At 47.5% G+C, this 25,879-nt stretch overlaps 1 protein-coding gene across 2 annotated transcripts in view; it reads left to right on the top strand.

The window, feature by feature from the left end:
* Positions 1-25,879, top strand: part of MAPT (microtubule associated protein tau) — a 1,161,691-nt gene that overhangs the window by 932,064 nt on the left and 203,748 nt on the right. For both annotated transcript variants that reach the window (XM_086923799.1, XM_086923798.1), the window contains one exon: positions 10,912-10,993. In XM_086923799.1, the coding sequence (XP_086779925.1) occupies positions 10,912-10,993 (82 nt within the window). The remainder of the gene's footprint in view (positions 1-10,911; positions 10,994-25,879) is intronic.

Here is a 25,879-nt window from a genome sequence, read left to right as displayed (position 1 = left end):
CATTTCAGACTTAGCAAGGCCAAAAGCGAAACGGAGTGTGGAAGGGGTTTCATTCTTCGTAAGGCCAGATTTCTGCCACTTCACGGTGGAAAGGCGTTGGCGGCTGAGGGAAATGATTAAGCCTTGCCAGGACAAGAATGGCGATGTTAAAGATTATTAACAATGGAAAGACCTTATTTTTCTCCTCTGAAATCAAGGTGAAAGAATACCTTGACTCTCTATCTAAGTAGAAGGTCACTATTTAAGCCATACGATAGGGTTCCGTTGAAGCAAGCGGCAGATGTATAGGCTCGGGCAATGCATATATGATTGATTATATAACTGTATACTGATAATTGTTTCTGGATATATTGTTGTTTAGAGGATTTAAGTGGTGGGCTCCACTTTATTAGTAGATAAATGTATTAGTTTATATCCGTCCTCACTGCCCTCATTGCGCTCCATCATTGCACAGACAAGGTCTGCGCGCCCCACAGAGAGGGGAGAGTAGGGGGGTTGGATGGGTGGGGTGGTGGTAGAAGGGGGAGAATGGGAGGTGGGTGGGGTAAGGGTGGGTTTTGGGGGGTGGTTTGGTGGAAAAAGGGGAAAAAAGGGAGGTGGTATAGTGTAGGGCAAGGCCATGAAGTGATGATTAATACTATGAGGAAGGATCTGATTGTTGAGTTTAAAATAAAATACAATGATAGACATTAGAATCTGTACTATAAATGCGGGAGGCTTGAATGACTGGAAAAAGAGACAGAGATTGGCCTACATGGTTAAACATGAAAAAATAGATATACTTTGCGTGCAGGACACACATCTGCCATGTGCCAAACGCAGGCAACTTGGTCTGAATGGCTTCGAATTAGCTGTATGCTCGACTCAGACATCTACAATCAGGGGTGTTGCTATTTTAGTTCGAAAATCTTTGTGCAAAATAAAGAAAGTAAAAGCAGATAGTAACGGGAGATGGGCAATAGCTGAATTAGAACTAGGCTTCACGTTATGTGCAATTTACGGTTCATATTTTGACGAGCCTGATATCTTAGATTTTTTACAAATTGAATTAGCTGGGTGGCATATCCCATTGATAGTAACCGGGGATCTCAATATCTTGGCTGATTGGACCAGCCATACACCATATGCAGGCCGTAAGCCTAAGGTTTTCCAATCAATACAATACCTGATGGGCTCGCATGGGCTGCAGGATGTCTGGGGGACCAAATCTTCCCAGGATTATGGGTTCACATATTTTTCTCACCCCGCTCAGAGGTATACAAAGTTAGATTATTTTTTTATCACCTCATCAGAATTATCCAAAGTCGATATTAATAAACTCCCAAGACTGGTCTCAGACCATAATCCCTCAATTTTATCATATGATTTAGGATACATCGGCGATCTCGTTTCCCTATGGCAGCAAGGGTTTGACCCCGGCCGGGGTACAACTAATCACATAGGCAGGGCAATTACATTATTTGACGCCCAGGCTGCTACGGGGGGGGGGGGGGGATAGCCATGATCCTGTTCGACGCAGAGAAGGCGTTCGATCGGGTCGATTGGAGCTTTCTCTGGGGCGTTTTGGAGGGAAGAGGATTTGGGCCTAATATTATTGGAGCCCTTAAAGCAATGTACGCAGAACCTATAGCGAGGGTGACGGCAATGGGTCAGAGATCTGGGGTGATTAACATCAAGAGGGGGCCCCGTCAGGGGTGCCCCTGCTCCCCATCCTCTTTGCTCTGTAAATTGACCCTCTTATCCAGAACATCTTAGCTTGTCCCGGAATAACTCCAGTGATCTGTAATGGCTATCCAAATAAAACCTTGGCATATGCTGATGATCTTGCAGTGTTAACAACTGATCCACAACAATCCCTCCCAATTTTGGGGGAAATGGCAAAAGTGTTTGGTAGCGAGTCTGGGTACCTGCTAAATGAAACAAAAACTCAGGTTATCTGCTCCAAAAATATTAGTAAAACCGATCATAGATTTGTTGATTCTGCAACTTATTTAGGGGTTAAAATTAATGCCATTGTGGAAAAGATTGTTTCTGAGAACTATTTACCACTAATTAAAAATCTAGAATCTGAATTAAAGAGAATAGACGTGCTCCATCTGTCTCTGGTAGGAAGGGTGAATGCATTGAAGATGTCTATGTTTTCGAGAGTGCTGTACCTGTTCCGTGCTATTCCACTACTAATAGAGGACAACATTATGAAACATCTGGAAGCCACCTTTATTAGATTTGTATGGCAATATGGAAGGGTAAGGCGTTCCACCAATTTATTGTCCCTACCTAGAGAAAGGGGTGGGTTGGCTCTCCCGAATCTAAGACGTTATCATTGGGCTTGTCTCCTGATTCAAATACAATCTTGGTCCAGCCCGAACCCGGTACCATAGGTCCAGAGCCGGTCGAAGAACGAGAGCCACCTCAGATATTTAAGATTCTTCTGAGGGATAAGGCATTAGGGCTGCTGCACCGCGAGTTGGAGCGTGGTTATTATAAAAAGACTCGGCTAAAGACAATATATGGAGCCTGGCAGGCGTGGAAAGCAGTTATGAAACTCTTTAAGGTCCCAAAGTTTAACACATATGTACAATTGTTTAACTCGTCCCTCATGCCCCAATTGAGAACTGATAGAAACTTACAGGTGTGGAAGAGAATGGGGGTTATGTCTCTGGGAGATATATTGGAAGGAGATAAGATCGTTGGATTTGAGTCATTGCAGGAAAGATTTGGTATTCCAAGTAGTCAGTGGCTGCTGTATGGTCAAGTTGCTAGTATGATCGGCGCGGTCAGGCCTAAGGTCTCATCGAATCCCGACTTTCCTGTGTTGGAGGTACTACGTAGAGGCTGTAAGAAGATTAAGATAATCTATGATTCCTTAATTGAACGAATTCAAGATGATTTAGAGAAGGTAGAGTCTTGATGATCCAGATGTGGACGTGGATATTTCCCTCTCGCTAAATAAAAAGATATTTCGGGCTTCTAATCTTTGAGCACAACATTACAAAACTATTTTTAACTTGTACCACACACCTGCTAAACTACGCGCATGGGGAATAAGGGAAAATGACAACTGCCCTAGATGTAATGAAAACCCTGCTGATATTCTGTAATCGGTTGGATGATGTTAAAAGTGAGATAATGAAATTTTGGGAGGGGCTGCTAGGTCATGTCATCGATCTATCCCCTACACTAATGATCCTTGGTAATGAATCTAAGTTGGGCCTGGGAGAGGATGAGAGGGCCCTAGTATTTATATCTGTCGCAGTACTCCGAATCTTAATTTCTGCAGCTTGGAAGGATGCGACTGCCCCGTCCTTTCAGATGTGGATATCCAGATTGTTGAGTATTCATAATATTGAGTAAAATTTGTACAAATTTAAAGGTATTAAAAAACGTGAGAAGGGTGAGCGTCTTTGGGCCCCTGTAACAAACTGGAGGGCTGCCAGAATCTGATGAGTTGATTCGATACGCTTTTGTAATGAAATGTCTTTTTACCAGTAATTTATTACTCCTCTCGCTAAAGTATTTATTGTAGATTCTGTGTAAATATATCAACTGCTATTTTAGACTTGACTATGCTGTTGTAACTACTTGATGAATTTTGTCCTTCCATGTACCACTTTCCAAATAAAAAAAAAAAGAAGGCAGTCCTTCCCTCTGTTAAAGGAAGAGTAGTGCAGGTGTTCACGGACAACAACACCGCCATGTGGTATTGCAACAAACAAGGCGGTGGGGTCATGGACCCTTTGTTAAGATGCTCTTCATCTTCGGACATGGCTGGGACATCACCCTTGTGGTTCAACACCTGGCAGGTTCCCTGAACGCCATGGCTGACAAACTCAACCACAAGTGCATGATGGATCACAAATGACGTCTTCACTTGGAGGTGGTGCAAAGTATCTTTCAGCAGTGGGGAGAGCCTTGGTTAGATCTGTTCGCCACCGAAGAAAATGCGCAATGTCAGCAGTTCTGCTCATTGGAATTTCCAAGGCAGCACCCGCTGGCCAACGCTTTTCGTCGTGAGTGGAAATACAGTCGTCTATACGTCTTTCGGCCTATACCACTTCTGCCCAGACTGCTGAAGATCAAGTGCGGCTGGGCCCAAATCATTCTCCGGATTGGGCATGAAGAGTCTGGTATCCAGAGCTCTTGAACATGGCCATCGATAATGCGATCAGACTGCCTCTTCGGGAGAATCTTCTGTCATAGCAGCAGGGGACGGTTCTCCATCCAAACCTGTCTAGCCTCCACCTCCTTCCGGGGAGATTGAGCGGCAACAGTTGACAGCGTTTGACCTTCCCCCGAAGTCTGTAACATTATCTTGGCAGCCAGGCGTTCCTCCACCAAAACGGCATATGCCTGTAGATGGAACAAATTTGCGGCTTGGTGAACAGCAAAGGCTGTGGATCCCCTCTCTGCCCCTCTTTCAGAGGTTCTCCTGGTCATTCTTTCTAGGTCCCAGCAGGGCTCTGCTCTGGGCACTCTTAAAGGCTATCTTTCGGCCATTTCTGCCTTTCTTCGCCTTCCTGATCAGCCTTCTCTTTTCAAGTCCCCAATTGTAAATTGCTTTCTTAAGAACATTACTTACCTTTTTCCTCCTATTCCTTTCGTAATTCCCCAGTTGGACTTGAATCTTATCTTCACTTACCTTATGTGTGCTCCTTTCGAGCCACTACATAATTGTCCTCTCAGACTCTTGACTTTAAAACCGCTTTTCTGGTTGCCATCACCTCTGCTCGCTGGGTGAGTGAGCTTCAGGCACTATCTTCTAAACCTCCTTTCCTTGCTGTCCATCCGGACAAGGTTGAACTCCAGACTAGCCCTTCTTTTCTTCCCAAAGTGGTTACCTCTTTCCACATAGGACAGACCATCACTTTGTCCAACTTCTTCCCACCCCGCATCCTTCCAAGGAGGAGGAGAGACTCCACCATCTGGATCCAAAACGTGCGTTATCATTTTATCTGGATCGTACAAAACAATTCCGGGTGGACGATAAACTCCTTGTTAACTTTATGGATGCCAATAAAGGTCGGGCAGTGTAAAAGCGAACCATCTCTTGATGGGTCGTCCTTTGGATTAAAATCTGTTATTCATTGGCGAAAAAGGAGCCTCCGGTAGGACCCATTTCACCAGGGCGACAGCAGCCACTATTGCTTTTGGACGTGGAGTCCCCCTCAGTGACATCTGCAAGGCAGCCACGTGGGCATCACTGCAAAAGTTCATTAGGCATTATTGCCTGGATAGTCAAGTCCGGAGAGACGGCTTCTTTGGCCGTTCAGTTTGGCAGGACTTTCTGGTGTGGTCTTGGTTCGCAGAACCACCTCCGGGTTGGTATTGCTGGGTTACCTATTCTAAGGTAAGGAATCTATAACTAAGGCTACTAAACAAATTGCAAAGTTACACTACTATGAATTCCTTAGAGATAAACCTAAATAAAACCCAAGTGGTAATCTTCGGTAGAAAATGTTACCTTGGAGGTGGATGGCTATATAATAAGATGAACCTTACAGTTGGAAAAACATATAAATACTTAGGGGTCAATATTGACTTCAGGGGTTCCTTTGCTAAACAACGCAGTGAAATATCACTAAAAGCCATGAACCTTCAGGTAACTTTTTCTAAGCTCTCAAAAAAACTGTCTGGTCCAAGTTTATCACCATTACTGGAAGTCATGAGAGCAAAAATTGGGCCAACTTTGTCTTAAGGCATTGAAATATTTAGGGGAAAACTAAATGCCAACCTAAACAAACATGTGACCAAAATCTACAAATCCGCTTCTGCAGCACAGATCAGATTAGAACTGGGCCTGTTAAACTATGAATTTACGAACACAGGCTCTTATTTGAATCTGTGCCACAAACTAAGACAAGCAGAGCCAGGTACTCTGGAGTCACTACTTTGGTCAGATATTTCTCTGAAAAACCCAGGGGGGTCGTATGGCTGTTTTTTCAAGGATGCAGTCAAGCAATTATCCGTGGGCGAACTATGGGATCTCAACCCTAGTAAAGCCGTTTTTAAAATCAGCATCAAGAAACGCACTTGACTGAGGTCCCGAATTGCTGACAAAGCTCATTTTGCTAAACGCAAACATGCATGGGCAATAATGAATTCCTATGGGCTGGCCACTCCCCTCCCCTATCTGTCTTGCACTTATCCCTTGTATTTAAAGCTTGGCTTCTTGGCTGTTAGACAGGGTGACTGGCAATTTTTAAAGGATTTACCTCACTGGCTTCGTACGTCAGAGGATGTAATTTGCAGGGGGTGTGGTAAGGCGGCTGAAACTTTAGAGCATGTAGTCTGTCTCTGTCCAGCAATTGCGCCACAGCGCAGACGAAAATTGAAAGTCGAGTGGAGCAGGCTGGGAACCCGGACCTGCAGGCAGGCAGTAATTGCAGCTCTGAATTCAGAGAATACAGTTTTAAACATAGGCCCTACAACTCTCATACGCTACGCATACCGCAATTTTACTCAATAACCGGAAGGGTTGGTCAACGTTTTTATTCTAAAGGCATACAGTCTACATTAAATCGCACTTTATTAAATGCTGCTAAAATTGGTTATATTTGATTGCATTTTCCTACTATCTGCTGCTAGCTGTTGACGATTCGATTGTATCCATCAGCATAACACTGCTATTGTTAGGCCCTCAAACTTCTTTTTTGCCCAAATGCCATTGGTGTTACGGTAGTTGTGTATATTTTGCCTTTTTTAACACATGTACGTTACTGAAGTCCGCTAATGCAATTTGGAGGTTTTTATGTACCTACTGTTTTTATGTTTTGCTATTTTACAATAATCTGTACTGTTGTTGGTATCCTCTGACCTGTACTTTTATAGATATTTTATATCCAAAAAAAGCTAAATTGTCTTACAATCTATAACTAATAGTCTCTTTCAGAAGAACAAGTTACTTACCTTCGGTAACCCTATATCTGTAAGAGACATATATTAGTTATAGATTCCTTACCGCCCCACCCAACATCCCCGTTTTGCAAACTGACTTCTAGAGTAAGGGACTCCCTGTCAGGGCCCTAGTTTTGTGCACCAGTGGTCAGTGTATGGCATGGCTCCGCGCTTCTAGCATGGAATGTCGTGTAAAAGAACTGACGATCAGCGCGTAAGGGCGACGTCTAAGTAGATACCGCAACTTTATTCTGGCGATCACGATGTCAACGACGAACGCGGAGTCAACCGACGCCACCTACTGACGCGCCGGGGTACTGCTAAGAAAAAATTCTCTGGATCCAGTCTGATGCATGGGGGTAGTTCCAAGGTAAGGGATCTATATGTCTCTTACAGATATATCGTTACCCAAGGTAAGTAACTTCTTCACTGGTCTCTTTATCCCCGGGGGACCTTTCTCAACCACCTGTTTGTTACCTTAGACCTGAACGTCTGTCTGGGTGTGAAGGAGTCCCCCTCCATATACTTTGTGGATGGGAGGGTCTTGCTTAGGTTCCATTATGCCACTGTTTTACAGGTGGCCCCTTTCAATAAGTCCCACAATGGTGTGTTTTTTGTCCACCATCATACAATGTTTTCCCGTGGAAGGATTACACCCCTATTACTAGATTTGCTAGTATGGGAATTCCCTACCATACCTAAACATTTGAATTAGTCCAGTGGATGCCCAAAGGAAGGCAGAGGTAAATGTAGATATCATCTTACTCTCTATTTGTGGCAGTGTGAGTGAGCAGTAAGGCTTTATCTGAGGGTAGTGCTAAGAATTTATTGTACGCACTCAGACAAAGAATGATGTCACACACTCAACGACTTAACTCAGACCAATTTGTTTGTGTTGAAATATTATTTAGTCTTTTTTTATCACTAGAACCAAATCATAGGCAGAATTGTACTCTCAAAGGAAAGGTATCACAAATATGCATTTGGCATTAACTCTGGTTTGTTACAGGTTTGTAAATTTTGGCAAGACACAGTCAAAATTACTTTATAGTTACTTTTCTTACTCAGCGCGGTATCCCTAGATACCAAGATGGTACATTTCCTAAGAGAAAGGAAAGAAGTCAATGCATGTTGTAGTACAATTACAGTTTTGCAGGGTTACTCACGAGACATTCTTAGTCCAGAAAGAACAAAAAGGCGGTTATAGTCCTTGAGTAGGACTCGGTCAGATGGACACTTGGTTCACACCGCCAGCGGCACAGAGGTGGCCAGGTGCAGACTGCAGGGACCACACGTTAGCCAACGGGTTAAGCAATGTTGTTGGTTTGGAGACTGCTGACGAGCAAGCCACCTAGTTGATGAAACACACAAAAAACTCCTGGTGTCGAGGTCAGCAGTGAAGGGTCCAGCACAAGAACTACACTGCCAGCGGCACAGAGACGGCCGAGTGCAAGATGCGGTCATCGGGGATCCCTGGGTTTCTCAGTGGAGATCTTCGGTCTTGGTCCAAGCAGTGGATTTGGTCGGGGATTCCTGGAAAGCGGTCAGTGACCAGGTCAGAGAATGGGGTCTTTGGGAGTTCAAGCCTTGTGGCCGCAAGTGCTCGCAGACGGAGTCGGTCGGGCGATTTGGCTCCTTGGACTGGTTTGGCCGTAGAGGCGTTTGTGGTGTCACCTTTGTCCGCGGTTGGTGGGGACCTCCCAGATAATGGCTGCAGGCTCGGGTTAGAAGCTTGTGGGGATTCAGGGGTCACCGTAGCCCAGGATAGGATCGCCGCAGGAACATCCTTGGGGTGTTTGGCCACTCGGGTTCAGGCTCATGGGCACCGGGTGCTGTGTGGTGGGGGACTCACGGAGTCAGCCAGAGTCAGCATCGGTTGGTCTTGAGCAAGTCTGGTGCTCATGAGAGACAAAGTCTTTGGTTTGCAAAGCCAGGGTAGGTCCTCCGGGTTCTTGAGGGCTGCTGGCCGCAGGACACAACAAGTTTTTGCTGGAGGAGTCAGAGGTCAGGACAGGCCTGTAGGGCTGGGGTCCAGTCAGTTGGTGTCCTCCTCTTTGACTCTCAGCACGGGTGTTCAGTCGTTCTTCTTCTTGTTTCTTCTTGTTGGCTCTGGTCTGCTGAGGCAAGGTTCAGGGTTGCCCCTAAATACTAGATTTTGGGGCATTACAGTTACGTATAGGTCAGGACCAATGGGTCCCTTCCTTGGGGTGGGTACACCCCTTACCCATCAGTGGGATGGGGGCATAAGCCTCCCTCTGGTTGTCTGGGTACCCTTATCTGCAAGACGGAGGGACTGAGAGTTGTGCTTCACCTCACCACCCCCACCTGAGGGGTGGTGTTGGCAAATGTGGGCACACCTCTCCTCCTAATTTGGTTTTTCTGGTGATTCTCTCACCCAAGGTGGGGGTTAGTTGCTGGAAGCAGCAAATGGCTAGGGTAGCTCTCAAAGGCGGCAAGCCTTTGAAGCTTCCCCTTCATGGACCCTACCCATCCTGGGGAGGAGGTTTGGTACCTTGCCTCAGTATGTGCTTTGTTTCAGTACCCCAAGAGTGGTAGGCACTTGACCCCGGGGTCCAGAAACCTTTCTGGTGGTGGCAGCTGGCGAGTAGCCACTCAGCCAGGACTTTAGTGTTAGGTCGTTTTTCTGCGTGTCTTTTTTATTAAATCCCACACTGGTACCAGTGTGAGTTTAAAGAGCTGAGAAGTCTGATACCAAACTTCCCAGTTTTCTGTAAAGCCATTATGGATCTGTGGAGTTCGTAATGACCAACTCCCAGACCATATACTCTTCATGGCATTACTTCCCTTTCAGTGTCTAAGAATGGACTTAGACACTGTAGGAGTACAGGGCTCATGCACCTGTACCCTCACTAATGGTCTAGTGCCCCCACCTAAAGGGGTGGCTTATCAAGTACCATGTCGACTCTTCACTTTGTTCTGCACTAAAACACGCAGCCTACAATGGCAGTGTGTGTGTGTAAAGGTACAGGGTCTCTAAGGGTGGCGCAATAAGTGCTGCAGCCCTTAGAGGTCTTCCCTGGTCCCAGTGCCCTTAGCACCTATGGTACCTTTTACAAGGGACTTACATGTGGCCAGAGAATTGCCAATTTGGTTTTGCAACGGTACAGTTTAGGAAAAGAACATAGGTCATGGGTACCTGGTTGGCAGGAAAAGTATTTCAACATTGGGCAAACAGTGGGGGGCAACCATGCAAAAAGGGGCAATTTCCTACAAGGGATTGTTGACCTCACAAATTACTTTTTATGCAATTTATTTAAGCTATACGAACGCAGCGTGACCAGGCCCTTTATGAACATCCTCTTCACAAAACATGGTGAATTTGAAAGTACGTGAGCTTCATAGATAGGTTTAATGAGCATCCTAAACATTGCTATCCCATATACTAAATGAAAAGAAAATATTAAAGTAATTGATTGGAACGACTGACCCACGTCAGAGACCATAGGAAACAATCACTTATAAGAAATACTTTAAATTGTCACAGGAAAGTTCTAGCATTTCTTTGGCACACTCCGAAAGTGAAAAGTGAATTTCTTATTGTGTGCGTATAAGGAATTTCTCATGAAAATTGCAATCTTTGAATGGTCCCAGGACTATGCATTTCGAAAACCGTAATTTCACTTGCTGTTTTCATTTCGTTGTACCTTGTTTATTTCTGTTGTTTCAGTTTATTTGGACATAGTCTGTAAGTTTTACAACCAGACAGGTATTTCACTTTTTTCTTTACAATACATTTAATACATTTTTTTAACCCTTTTATATAAAACACTTACGCCTCCTTCCTTCCCCCTATGATTGCTATGCATGCTGACATGTAGTTTCAATTTACTTCATTTTGGTGGCCTGTTCTCTTGAGCAAAATTGTACTTTTACTGGGGATACATGTTTCTGCTTGGTTGCATTTAGATTTCAATAGAAGAACGTGATGATATAAGCTCCGATTTGTCTTTTTCATCATTAGTAAAAAATATAATTGTGTTTATGTGCCATGTGCAGGTACAGATTGTCCACAAGCCGGTGGATCTCAGCCACGTGACTTCCAAATGTGGTTCCATGGGCAACATTCACCACAAGCCAGGTAATTTTATTAACCACATAATTATGTTAGTACATGTGCAATAAAAAAATATTTCCTGAGGTGTTTGTCGTAGGCTATCAAATGCATAGCCTGCTACCCGTGCAGGGAAGTACTTCAGCACCCCTCATAGGGTTAGTAAGCGCAATATTAATGTTACAATTCAAATCTGCCCCAGGTGAGAAGGGTTTCACAGTCATTACAAAGCAGTACACTTCATAGGCTAGTCATACAAAAAAATGACTTTCCACTTCCATTCCTGGACAGCTACCAAAACATCAAGGGCCTAATTTATATGTTGTCCGAGAGGGAAGCCTCAAATGCGATGGCATTCCCTTTCTGCCCTGACAGAGGTTCCTGACAGTGCATTAGAAGGCAGTCTGTACCTCCATCAGGGCGCTGGAGTTATTTGCTCCCTCGCCGTATCAGAGAAATGGGCGTACATATGAATCGGGCCCTAAGCTCGGTATACCCATTCAAATTTTGTCTTTACATATATTTGGAATAAAGTCATGTACTCGAGGGTTGGCAATATCAATTGGAAATGCATTATCAAACACTAATTAGCACTGGTTAGAAATACCTTCACCACAGAGAGAACTGGAACATCTCTTCCAAATAAAATGCTGTTTATTTTAAATTCTGACAATGAAGCGTTCCCTCACTATTACACTGGACTCATCCTCCACCAGAGCATCATCAACTGTCCATGCCAGTTCCTGTTCTTAGGTCACGCCTAAACACGCATGCTCTGCTCTGCAAGGCATGCTGTATTCATTTCTATGAGCTCTAGCCACACCCTCTCTGCCAATTGGTTAAAGTATGTGTCCTTCAGAAAAGATTGTTTCTGCATGGTTGCTTAGCGTTATATCTCCCACCTTCTTGTGTCTTGCTCCTCCCCTGGAGTATTGGCCTATTACGTGTATCTTCGCTCTGTAGTGCTTTTCCCTTTGTGTTTGCGCACTTGTTTCTTAATGGTTTGCCTTGATTTTATTTAGGTGCCTTCAAGGGCTGTCCCTCAGTTCGTGCATCAGCACGACACCCACTTCACAGACGACGTGGTTCATGTTTTGGAGGCATTTAAATTTTGTAAACAATAGCGACTACAACACTTGTTTGCCTTTCGATAATTGTATGCATACTTGCAATTACATAATTTCCAGTTGTTTATTGCTTGAACCCTAGTTTTGTTTCTCAACCCCCATACCGCTTTCTTTTGTTGCTCAACCCCCGGGTCTACGTTTTTTGTTTAATTAGTCCTGCTTCGTTTATAACTTGCCTCGGGGCACTCTCCCTTCCATCCCTCCGGGAAGGCACAATATACTGCTGAAACATGCGAATACGCGTTTCCAGCTGTTTATTTCTTGAGCCCCGTTCCTCTTTGGTTTTTTTAGGTCTCGCCTGTCGATGCGCATGCGCATCGAGCAAGCGAGAGTATTGGGACTTATCCACTCTTTCCCCAACTTGCAAGGAATCGTGGCGATTCCTTGCAGTGCCCGTGACTTTTAAGCTCAATGCGCATGCGCATTGAGCTTAAAAGCGCGTGCACATGGCCCCAGCCGCCTGCCTTGCCTACTCTCCCGCCCCCTCACTTCTTGATTGCACGGCCGCTAGGCCGTGCCTCCCCTCCTCCTCCTCCTACTCTCCTCCCCTCCCGTCTGTTCCCGCACTCCTCCCACACCCCCGCTCCGCCCCCTCACTCTCTCTGCCCGCCCGCTCTCCACTCTATCAGGCAGCCAGCCGCACTCCTCCCACACCCCCGCTCCGCCCCCTCACTCTCTCTGCCCGCCCGCTCTCCACTCTATCAGGCAGCCAGCCGCACTCCTCCCACACCCCCGCTCCGCCCCCTCACTCTCTCTGCCCGCCCGCTCTCCACTCCATCAGGCAGCCAGCTTCAGGAGAGCAATCTGGAGAGCAATCTGCGGGGTGCCGCCATTTTAGCAGCACGGGCTTTCCCGATCACTGGACACTTACAAATTGGGCAGCAGCATTGAAGGCTTTGCTGCCTTACAAAACCGGCTCAGCGTGCCTGTCGCAACGCAAGTTTCCGTGTCTCCTGGAAGGCATCAAGTGCAATACTCTATTCCTCGTGGAACAGATCCAGCAGGACAGACGAGTAAAATCTTTCATCGCTCGCAGAACCTGTACAGTTCATTTATGAGCGACGTGGGGGGTTACAGAGAGACCTCTGCTAAACCCCAGAGAGGAATGTATAGGTGGAGGAGGCAGGCACGGAGAAGGAATTAACCTAGTGGGTAACTATTTGGAGAAGTCCTCCTTAAGCCGCTGTGATCTAGACTGCCACATGAGCGCCAGCTTATTTGAAAAGGGTTTGAATGCACAGGCCCGGGCCCTGCAGTCCCAGTGCTGCACATGTTCGAAATGTTGAGCTGCCACTGGGGCACAGCAAGTGTCTAGTTTCACGGCCCCGTCGCTTCCCTCCTCAAAGCAGCGGTGTGTTTTTAGCCTTGTGGAGCCCTTTGTGTGCCTTCCACAGGCAGCTGCTCTCGCGGCCTGAAACTCTCCGAGCCGGCAATTAGCGCCCATTAGGATGTCTGTCATTCACAGCATCGAGGCCGGACTCGTGAGCTCTGGCCCCAGAAGGTGCACTGGAGCTTGCAGCCTTCATGTCAGAACCTTTAATTAACAATTCTTCTACTAATGGACTAATTGGAGGGTTTTCAGAGACCAGCAGAGGGTGCCGGGCGATGAACACGTCTCTGCTACTAAAATGTCAAAACTGCTTCTTGATGCTAATTGGTCGTAAATGGTGAATATGTAGGTTTGCAGTTGTCGTGCGGTGCTTGACAGCACCAAGTATGCTGTATCACAGGTTGAGGTTGTGCATCGATACAGAATAGTAGTTTGTATCAAAAGCATGACCTTGATTACCGCATGATAGCTGGGTGTTAATCAGCATGGCTAAGTGTAATTCCTTACGCACGGTGACATTTCTAATGTAGCTTCAGCGCCATCGGAAGTATAAAGCACTATATCCGTATCATACCATTATCGGCACTACAGGTCTTGTGTTGCGGATTGAGTTTCCTTTTAGAGGAAAGTTTGGTTCTGATTTGCATGTGTGCCAACTGGGGCCTCTGGTCAAGAATTGTAACTTCTGTCATTGCACAGAGCCCTAGAACTTTGGGTGGCTGATTATCTCACAAGAACATAAGAAACTTTACACGAAAAAAACACGTCCTTTTGGCACCCTCACTCACCCTCAACTCCTCACCCTCACTCACCCTCACTCACCCTCACTCACCCTCCCTCAACCCCTCACCCTCACTCACCCTCAACCCCTCACCCTCACCCTCAAACCTTCACCCTCAACCCCTCACTCACCCTCACTCTCACTCACCCTCACTCAGCCTCAACTACTCTCACTCACCCTCAACCCCTCACCCTAACTCACCCTCACCCTCACTCACCCTCAACACCTCACTCACCCTCACCCTCACTCACCCTCACCCTCAACACCTCACCCTCAACCTCAACCCCTCACCCTCACCCTCACTCACCCTCACCCTCACTCACCCTCACTCTCACTCACCCTCAACCCCTCACCCTCACTCACCCTCACTCACCCTCAACCCCTCACCCTCACTCACCCTCACCCACCCTCACCCTCACTCACCCTCAACCCCTCACCCTCAGACAGTGCAATAGGTCTCGGAGCATTTGAGTTAGAGCTTTTAGAATTGTTTATGGCTTTTTTTATTTGTAATTCTTTAGCATTGGCTACAGGAAACAAAAATGCTAAAGATTTACAAAAAAAACCCATAAACAATTCTAAAAGCACTAACTCTAATGCTGCGAGACCTATTGCATTTCCAATGCTTGTTCTCATTTTGCAGTTGTAGGCACACTCTATAGCCTCATGGTAACCTCATGTAACCATGAAGAAAGGACTATCATGCTGCCGGTCACTGGGTTTGCATGGGTAAATAGAGCACCATCTTTGAATTACTTCATTCTTATTTTCAGAGGACTAAACGCAGAGAACTTTGCCAGAGAAAATCAAGGCTAGTTAAGCAAATACTTCTGGTCTTTAAATTTTTTTGTCTCTTACTCCATTTGTCATGGTGACACAAGTAGAACTTATTTTTTGAATTACCTAAGGTGTTTTCCCACCACATCCTTCCACATCTTCCTTAGCTTCCCAGGCAGGGAGTACAGTCTCACTTAATACCGCGGCTCGTGCCTGTATTTCTATGGTGCAGTTTCCTACATGAAGGATCTGCAGGCTTTCCCCGTCCTCTCGACTATTTTGTGCAAAATCTAAATGTACTGCAAACCAACTCATCTAATGCTTAAAGTCTCCATTTCCAAAACGTTAACTTTGTGATTGGTTTGATTGCTTCTTAATTTAAAATTCGAATGTGTTAATTTAAATATTTGTATTATCTGAAAGAAACACGCAGTACTAGATTCCTTACCTTAGAATTACTCCCAGGCGTCAGACTGGATCCGGAAAGTTTTCGTCAGCAGTACCCCTGCGTGTCGGTGTCATGCGGCTCCGCATGCGTCATTGGCACGGAGATGATGTCGCAGGATCTACTTAGATGCGCCCACGCACTCTAATGTCAGTTCTTTCTTTTTACGCGCCAGCAAGCGCAGATCCGGGAAGAGCAGGTACCCCCAGTCACTTTTTGACTGAGTTTTTTTTTCCGCGGCCTTTTGTCTCGATCGACTCCTGGTGTAGTAGGGATGCCAGGCTTTGAAAACTGTGGGAACCTGTCATCTCATGTTGTGGTTGACGGACCCACACCAGGTCTGTCTCTACTGCCCAGGGCGGGACCACGACTCCAAGTCGTGCCCCGACTGCCAGGCTATAGCACCGAAAACTGCGCTGGAATGGTCCCAAAAGTTGCTAGAAATCCGGCAGTCCTCTCTGCGCCGCTCAGGGTCCCAGTCCCGTGGGAGGTCGAGGGACTGGTCACAGAGCCATCACCATTGTTCCTCTGGATCTAAGTTTTCGCACTCGGGGTCAGATAAGTCGTAGCATTCCTAAAAGAAGTCGCTCTTTGACTTCCCCTCGCCCGTCGCACGATGCGTCTGAGGGTGCGGGTGGTGCCCCCTCCACCGCTCCGGGGGGTCTTGTCCTCTATCGCCGGCGGCACCGGCGCCGCAGTTGGCTTCGGCCCCTGCGCCGTAGGACCCCCTGGATCTGGGCTCAAATCCCGGGCGACACCGGTTTACCTCATAATACCCCCACCGGTGTCGACCCCTCCTCTGGCACCAACTCCGACGTCGTCTGGTGCCACCGCCGACGTCGGCCTCAGTTTCAGCCCGGACACGGCACTGGATCTGCTTTGCTCGACACCGATCCCGACGCCGGTGGGGCCGTCCTACCCCTATGTCCGTCCTCCTTATTTTCAGCCTGTTTCACAGACTTCAGAGGAAGGGGAGGACTGGGAGGGGTCTAAGGACCCTCTTACACAACAGTGTGAGTATGATCCGGACTGGGCAGAGGATTTTGGGGATACCAGTGGTCTTGACACCTCACCTGATCTTGGCACGCTGTCTCCTCCTACCGTGGCTATGGAGGAGGGAGCCAGTTACTCAGTGGTGTTGCGTTAGGCGGCCGAGGCACTCCACCTCGAACTCCCTACAGTGGCCGTCAGGACTAACCTCCAGACAGCAATGCTTCAGCCGGCGGCAACCTCTTCGGAGCCCCTGCTGCCTTTTAATGATGCCTGTGAACAGGAACGTGCCCCGACACCATGACCCAGCTCCGGGCGACCCTCTCTGTCTCTCCCAACACCCCACTCCTAAGGGCTTGGTTGTCGAGACCTCTGCTTCCCAGAGCGCGTTCCCTTCCGCATCTCCGGATAGGGAATCCAAGAAGCTGGAGCAGCTTGGCAAGAAGCTGTTTTCATCTGCCACCTCAGGGCTGCGGTCAGTGAACACCACATGCCTCTTGGGCCGTTATCACCACTCTGTGTGGGATATGGTTGCGCAGGTGCTGCCCAACTGTCCGGAGGAGGCACGGACAGTACTCTCTCAAGCTAGAGCAGGTGGGAGAGACGCAGCTAAGTTCACAATTCGTTGTTGGCTTGATACCACCGACTCGCTAGGCAGGCCGATTTCCACGACGGTGGCGCTTTGGCGCCACGCCTGGCTGAGGACAACTGGCTTTTATGGGGATGTCCAGAACATTCTGATGGATATGCCCTTTGATGGCATTTGCCTCTTTGGATATAAGGCAGAGAGTGCGTTTGAGCGTTTTAAGGACTCCCGGGCCTGTCCTTGGGCCTGTCGGCCACTCTCCCTCCTCCACCTTCTGCTTTTCGCTCCTTTCGTGGCCACAGAAGAGGTGCCCAAACACGTTCGTTCAAGAGCCACAGACCTTCTCAGCAACATCCACAGTGCGGCAGTGGACGTGGGAGCCCCCGAGGCGGTTCTGGGTACCAGCGAGCGGGTCAGTCCACTTCCACCCCGGAGCATCCACTACAAAGCCTTCCTAGTCCAAACGTTCAGGTCATTCATACGCCAGTGGGTGGCATAATACGCCATCATCTCCATCACTGGCGCAACATCACATCGGAGACGTGGATGCTACAAATTGTCCGAAGGGGCAACTCCCTCCCCTTAGAGACTACCCCTCCAGCCATGCCACCTCAGTACCACTGCATGTCGGGGGACCATCTTGCACTTCTTCAGTAGGAAGTCACAGCCCTCTTGGCCAAGGGGGCCATCAAGCCCGTTCCTGGGCCAGAAGTAGGTTGTGGTTGTGGTTGTTATTGCCATTACTTTCTGCTCCCCAAGAAGAACAAGGACCTGCTTCCTATCTTGGACCTCAGGAACGTCAGCTGCTTCCTCCGGAAGGAGTAGTTTAAGATGTTGACGCTAGCTCAGGTCTTGCCTGCCCTCGACCCTGGAGACTGGATAGGAGCGTTGGACTTGCAGGACACATATTTCCACATCCCCGTCCTGCCGGCCACCGGCGTTACCTGCGGTTCATGATAGGCTACAAGTACTTTCAGTTTGCCGTGCTCCCCTTTGGCCTTACCAGCGGCCCTTGGGTGTTCACGAAAGTGATGGTGGTGGTCGCAGCTCATCTGCGCAGATCAGGGGTACCAGTCTCCCCTATCTCGACGACTGTTCGTCCCAGGCAGTCGTCTCCCACATACGGGCGACCTCTTGCATTTGCTGAGGTTCTCCATCAACGTGCCGAAGTCGCACATGATTACCTCTCAGAAGCTCCTCTTCATCGGAGTGGTTCTGGACTCGGCGCAGTTTTGGGTTTATCCTGTCGAGCAGCGAGCCCGGTATATTCAGTCTATAATTACAATCGTTCAGCCTCTATCCCGGGTTTTGGTCAGGATGGCCCTCCGGCTACTGGGGCTGATGGCCTCCTGCATCTTGCTAGTGGATCATGCCAGATGGCATAAGCGGCTCTGTAGTGGGACCTGAAGTTCAAGTGGGCACAGCATCAGGGCAACCTGTCCGATCACGTCCAGATCTCGGAAGGCACTGCACGACAATTGCATGGCACAACCTTTCTTGGCGCCCACGTAGCCAACAAAGAGCTGGTCATCCACCCTGAACTGTGTGTGGCTAAGGTAGAATGAGAGTGCACGTTTTGGGTCCAGACGGTGGAGCCCCTCTTCCTCTTTTGAGGGATGCGGAGGCGGAAAGAAGGTAGGCAAAGTGGTGGTCTGCCGGATGTGAAAGGCAGTGACAACCTTTGGCAGAAAAGACTGAGGACTGAGTAGAACAACTTTGTCCGGATGGACAGAGAGAAAAGGTTTAGAAGAAAGGGCCTGGAGCTCACTCACTCTTCTGGCAGAGGTGATAGCCACCAGGAAAGCCGTCTTTAAAGTAAGAAGACGAAGAGGACAGTTGTGAAGTGGCTCAAAGGGAGCACACATTAGATATGTTAGAACCAGAACTGAGGCATTATGGAAGGAACAGGAGGGAAAAGATGAGTCATGCCTTTTAATACTCTATTTACAACAGGGGACTTGAAAAGGTAAGGCTGACTAGGAAGCCATAAAAAGGATGAAATATCAGAGAGATAGCCCTTGATAGTGCCCAGAGCAGAGCCCTGCTGGGCCAAGGAAAGGAGAAAGAGAAGGACCTCTGAAAGAGGGGCAGAAAGGGGATTGATACCCTAGCAAGACCAACCCCGGTGGTGGGTCTGCAAACCAAGCTCACACCAGGAAGTCCTGGAGGACAGAACGGCCAAAAAAGCCATCTCTCCAGACTTGGCTGGTAAACATGTGCAGCGAGGCCCACATTGCCTGACAGATGTCATGCAAGGCAACTCCTCATCCCAAAGCAGTAGTGGCTGCTGTCGTATTTTCAGCGATATGACCACCAAAGGCCCAGATTTTATATTGGACAATGCCATTTCCCGCTGATAGGCAGTATTTCTCTCCATGTGTTCCCATACCCAGCGTGTTCTGCAGTTTGGTGCTTAGTTTCTCTCTGCCCCGCATCTAATACTCAAACTGCCACCTTCTGCCATCTCTGTCCTGTTTAGAGCTGTGGCGTAATACAAAATGATGCCCTCAATGAATTTAATGAGGTGAGTCTCTCATATTTCAGAGATATATTTAAGCCAAGGATGATTGGGGCCCCCTGAAAAGTTGGGAGAAACCCTGTGCCGCAGAGAGTTCATGGGCCTGTGTTATGCCATTAGTTTAGAGCTCATCATATCGCTCTTGTACACAGCAAGTCTCTGCCACTTGTTGTCATATTCAACACCCACACATGGGCTGCCCCAAGGCCACGCATTCTGATATCATCTCTCATCCCACCCTCTCGTACCCCTTTTAAGCCTCTCTACGGCTACAGACCACTGCAATTTCCTCAAATTATAACCTCAAACCACGTGACATGCAAATTTCACTTACCCTAACACAAGTTGTGCCTGTGTACAACTGTAAATCTTGTAACAGGGTGTTCCTACAAGATCCATACTGCTTAGAAACGCAAGGAACACTGAATATCAGATATGAAGGCTCACCGCTGACACATGCAGTGTTCTAGAGATAATGGGACCACAGCATAACGGGTGAAACAAAGGCATTTCAGTGCATGTTTCCTCATCATCGCACTGAAAGCCAAATAGAGATTCTTGTCGAGGGGTTACTCATCAATAGTCATAATCTATGAATAATCCCCGCCCATGTGTGGGATCCCGGAGCATATAGAAAATACATATATATAAATATATATGCATATGTGAAAACATTAATATATGCAGCCTAAAATATTTCCAAAATGGCAAACATTTTGAAATTACATAGGTTTGCATAGTAGCACCTAAACTCTCCCAACCCCTAAGGAAGAAAGAGAGCAGTAAACATTTGTCACATAACAATACTTTATTGCCATAGAAAAACCTGTAATTGCAGGCATTTGCCAGTAGGCTGCAGTAGAGTATAAAGAAATAAAGAAACTGACGCCTTGCCTTTAAGGCATTAGAGTAGGGGTACAGTGCCTTTAAGACCTGTAGGCAACCCCCTGCTCCAATGATGCACCACAGGTGGCAGTTAGGTCAGTTCTTTTTGGAGGTGTATAAACACCTGAGTAAATCCGTAAGTAACACATCAACCTTCTGGACCTTTGGGTGATCCGGCTTGCACTGAAGGCATTCTTTCCCTCTGTCCGGGAAGAGTAGTGCAGGTGTTCACGGACAGTTCCATCTCCATGTGGTACTGCAACAAACAGGGTGGGGTGGGGTCGTGGACCCTATGTCAGGAGGCTCTGTGTCTCTGGACGTGACTGGAACATCAGGCATTTCCCTGGTGGTTCAACACCTGGCAGGTTCTTTGAATGCCAGGGCGGACAAACTCTGCCGCCGGTGCATGATGGATCACGCATGGCGTCTAATCTCGGATGTGGCACAAGCTCTCTTCCAGCAGTGTGGAGAGCCTTGGCTAGATCTATTCGCCACCGAAGGGAACGCGCAATGTCATCAGTTCTGCGTGTTGGAATTTCCAAGGCGACACTCGCTAGGCAACGCTTTTTGTCGCGAGTTGAGTTGCGGTCTACTATATGCCTTTCCGCCTAAACCACTTCTGCCAAAAGTGCTGAAGAAGATCAAGCGCGTCCGGGCCCAAGTCATCCTTGTGGCTCTGGACCGGGCTCGGAGAGTATGGTATCCCAAGCTACTCAGCATGGCTATCGATCCCCCGATCCGACTGCGTCTTCGGGAGGATCTTCTGACGCAGCAACAGGGGACGGTCCTCCACCCGAACCTGTCCAGCCTCCTTGCATGGAGATTGAGTGGCGGCAGTTGACGTCTTTTGACCTGCCTCTCGAAGTTTGTGATGTAATCTTGGCAGCCAGGCGTCCCTCCACTAAGACGCTACACGCCTGCAGGTGGAATAAGTTTGTGGCATGGTGCACAGCAAAGGCTGTGGATCCCCTTTCTGCCCCTCTTTCAGAGGTCCTTCTATTCCTCCTTTCTTTGGCCCAGCAAGGCTCTGCTCTGGGCACTATCAAGGACTATTTCTCGTTGTAAATAGATTCTTAAAAGGCATTACTCATCTTTTCCCTCCTGTTCCTTTTATAATGCCTCTGTGGGACTTGAACCTGATTCTAACATATCTGATGTGTGCTCCCTTTGAGCCACTTCACAACTGTCCTCTTCGTCTTTTTACTTTAAAGACAGCTTTCCTGGTGGCCATCACCTCTGCCAGAAGAGTTAGTGAGCTCCAGGCTCTTTCTTCTAAACCTCATTTTCTCTCTGTCCATGCGGACAAAGTTGTTCTAAGGACTCCTCCTTCTTTTCTGCCAAAGATTGTCATTGTCTTTCACATCAGGCAGACCATCACTTTGCCTACCTTATTTCCGCCTCCTCATCCCTCAAAAGAGGAAGAGAGGCTCCACCGTCTGGACCCAAAACGTGCACTTTTGTTCTGTTTGAACCGCATACAACAGTTCTGGGTGGATAAACAGCTCTTTGTTGGCTACGTGGGCGTCAAGAAAGGTTGGGCCATGCACAAGCGGACCATCTCTCGTTGGGTCGTTCTGTGCATTAAGGCTTGTTATTCTTTGGCTAAAAAGGAGCCTCCGGTGGGCCTACGCGCCCATTCCACCAGGGCGAGGGCAGCCACTACTGCTTTGGGACGGGGAGTTCCCTTGCATGACATCTGTCAGGCAGTTACTTGGGCCTCGCTGGAAACGTTTACCAAGCATTACTACCTGACAGCCAAGTTCAAAGAGACGGCTTCTTTGGCCATTCTGTTCTCCAGGACGTTCTGGTGTGGTCTTTGTTCACAGACCCACCACCGGGATTGGTATTGCTGGGGTATCTATTCTAAGGTAAGGAATCTATCACTGCGTGTTTCTTTCAGATGCACAAGTTATTTACCTTCGGTAACGATATATCTGTAAGAAACATTAGTAGTGATAGATTCCTTACCGCCCTACCCATCCTCCCCATTCTGTGAACTGCTTTCTAGGGTTAAGGTCATCCCTTTCAGGGCCCTAGTTTCATGGCACCAGTGGTCAGTTTCTTGCATGGCCCTGTGTTCCTGCCGTGGAATGTCGTGTACAAAACTGATGTCAGCGCACGTGGGCGCATCTAAGTAGCTCCAGCGACTTCATCCCTGTGCCAATGATGCCAACAATTCACGCGGAGCCGCACGACAACGCCTACCGACACGCAGGGGAACTGCTGACTAGGCCTGGGCGGTAATCCCCGTTCCGCTCACGAAATTTGCAGAATTTGAGTGATTTTGCTTTCCGCAGAGAACGGACAATTGCCCAAAATTCTGCGGTCTGCTACTTCGCAACATTTTTTGCTTGTTTGCGTTCTCAAATGCGTGTTCGCGAGATATTTACCCCCAAGCATGCAAACTGCGATTGCGAACAGTAAAAAAGCATCCCGAACAAGCAATTCTGCGTGTTCGCTGAATTTCTGCGTCTTCGCTAAGATTTTTAACAGTTTCGCAGAGATTTGCATAACCCGATTCCGCAAATTCCGCACACCCCTACTGCTGACGAAAACTTTCCGGATACAGTCTGACGCCTGAGGGTAAATCTAAGATAAGTAATCTATCACTACTAATGTTTCTTACAGATATATCGTTACCGATAGTGTTTAATAACCCTGACGAGGGGTTGAAGAACTTTACGCTGGGCAGCACGCTACTCCGCAAACCCACAAATAGTCCAGTGTTATTGATAATTAGCATTAGTCTTGTGTTCTCAAGCAAACCATTCAACTTGTTTACTCTAGTTTATCCAGTATTGGGGTATCATTCATAGATTCACATGCCTGAATCATAAAATAGAATGAAGATGATGATGATGGCCTTAATGGAGTGGCTACGCTTCACGTAAAGTGTCAAGATGATGAGGACAATGAGGACTATGATGATGAGCCCCAATACTCCCAGCCGGGGTATATGGCTCCGCGCCATATTTACAAGTATAGTTTTCTACCAGGGACATGACCCATTTGCCACCATCATTGATTCAAGATCTACAGGCCATGTTGGTGGATTATTGACAGAGGTTTTCGCCGTAATAGAAACAGCCAGACATGCCGTTACCTCAAGTAGATCCGACAGGTGCGCCTGCCCCTCCATCCCCTAGCACACCTGTGAACATTCCGTAACAGCAGACCCTAGAGCACAAGACATTTCCTCTTCGGAAGAGGATAGAGAGGAGGGTGAGTTGCTGCATCCAGCCTCTGCTCCTCACCCTTGGGAGGACTATGTTATTCCAACTCCGTCCCTTCCTCCCCACCTTCCGTCAGTCTCTCCTCCAGAAGATATCCGAGTATTTCACAACCTAAGGCAGAGGGCAGCCAACAGGTTTCATCTGCCTAGGGCAGTAAAACAGACCGACTGCTTCTTATATGACTTTAAGACACAAGGAAAATGGTATGCTCCATACCTATTATAGATCATATATGGCAGGAGAGCATTAAGATAATGAAAACACTGGTGCTGCCTCGTGTTGAGAAGTAGTATAGGGCTGCAGAGGACTCTCCATCTTGTCTCATTGGGCATTCCAAACCGGACTTGTTCATTTCTCAGGCTGCACAAAGAAGCTGTAAAAACCCTGCTACTCTGATTACTAATCCTTAAAGGGAAGTGCGTAGGATGGACATTTTAGGAAAACGTTTTTCTTCTATGGCAGCTGTAACAATTAGGGCAACTAGTGCTCTTGCCGCTCTGACCAGCAAATGTGGTCTGACATGGGAGGGTTAATAGACCATATCCCTGAATATAAGAGACAAGAGGCACATGAGATACTTTTAGAAGGCAAGCGTACAGCTTCAGAAACCACTGATTGAGCCCTTGACGTGGCCAATACTGGCTTTAGACAACTGGCTGGAGCTGCTGTTCTCCGACTTTAAGGATGGCTGAAAGTAACCACCTTTAGACCTGAGGTGCAGACGAACGTTTTGGACATGGCTTTTGACGGTGAGTCCACCTTTGGAAAACACATAGATGAGGCCCTGTTGGCAATTAAAAAGGACACGGACACCGCAAAGTGTTGGGCACACTACAATACAGAAGAGTACCTCTCAGAGGTGCTAGAGGGTGAGGATTCGCCATTACAAAGGAGGTTACCAGAGGGCTTAACAGTATCAGCCATACCAGTCACAGTATCAACAGTCTTATAATCCTCCATGTTACCGTCAGTCGTCTATGGAATTCCTTTAGCGCCCTCCCACAACTCCACCCAAGGGGTCCCCCCCACCCTCGTCTTCACTGACTACGAAAAGAGGCTTTGGTCATGCTTGCCAAAGAAGCGATAGAGGAGGTGCTGAAGTCACAAAGGGGAAAAGGTTTTTACTCTTGTTTTTTCCTAATGAAAATTAAATCAGGAGAATGGAGACCGTTTCTGGACCTTAGGAATCTCAACAAGTTTCTCAGGAAACATGTTCAGAATGGTAACGCTTTCCGAAATCCTGGGTCGCTTAAACTAAGGAGATTTCAGGACCTTGCTAGACATGGAAGATGCGTATTTTCATATCTCAATCCATCCGAAGCATTGGAAATTCTTAAGATTCACAGTGGTTGGTACCCACTACCAATTCAAAGTACTTCTGTTTGGCCTCAAATTGGTACCACAGATTTTCACCATATGCCTGGCGCCCATAGCTCAAAGCACCAACAGCACAGGAGGCCAGTCGAGCTACAAGCACCTGCCTTCACATGTTCAGGACATTGGGACTCACTATACACAAAGAGAAATCTTCGTTCCATCCAATTCAAGTCATATCCTTTTTGGGAGTGTACATAGACACCATTCATTGCAAGGCGTTCCTTTCTCACAAAAGACAGATCCGTCTGCAAACGCTCACAAAGAAAGAGTCAGTTTCTGTATAAATGTACAAGTCGCTCCTGGGGATGTGTTCTTCAGCAATAAATCTGGTGCCACTAGCCAGGCTTAAGATGAGGCCTCTTCAAGGGAATTGCAAAAGCAATGGCCACAAGCTTCGCTATCCTTCGAGGACATAATTCTGATCACAACACAAATGGTGAACGCACCGCAATAGTGTACAGGGCCTTTTCTCCAGACTATCGCAGACAACATACTGACAACGGACGCCTTCATGTAGGGCAGGGAGGTCACTTACAAGAATTACAAATTCAGGGCAAATGGTCCTCTGTACAGAAGCCTCAGCACATTAACAATCTGGAACTCAAAGCCATAATCTCATCCAAGAATAGCGGACTCCTCCATGCTGGTTCGTACGGACAATACGACCAGCATGTACTATGTCAACAAACAGGGAGGAACAAGATCCATTTCGCTATCCAGAAAGCGCAGGAATTATGGGATTGGAAGACACAGCATGTGATCTCTTTAAAGGCCGAGCATGCCAGATGTCTGCACAACACTCTAGCAGACACGGTAAGCAGAACTCAGGCCAGTTGTCATGAGTGGGAGCTCCAGCAGTCCCAA

The sequence above is a fragment of the Lissotriton vulgaris genome, chromosome 5 (assembly GCF_964263255.1).
Source record: "Lissotriton vulgaris chromosome 5, aLisVul1.2, whole genome shotgun sequence".
Classification (NCBI taxonomy): domain Eukaryota; kingdom Metazoa; phylum Chordata; class Amphibia; order Caudata; family Salamandridae; genus Lissotriton; species Lissotriton vulgaris.
This window is presented reverse-complemented; position numbering and strand designations above follow the sequence as displayed.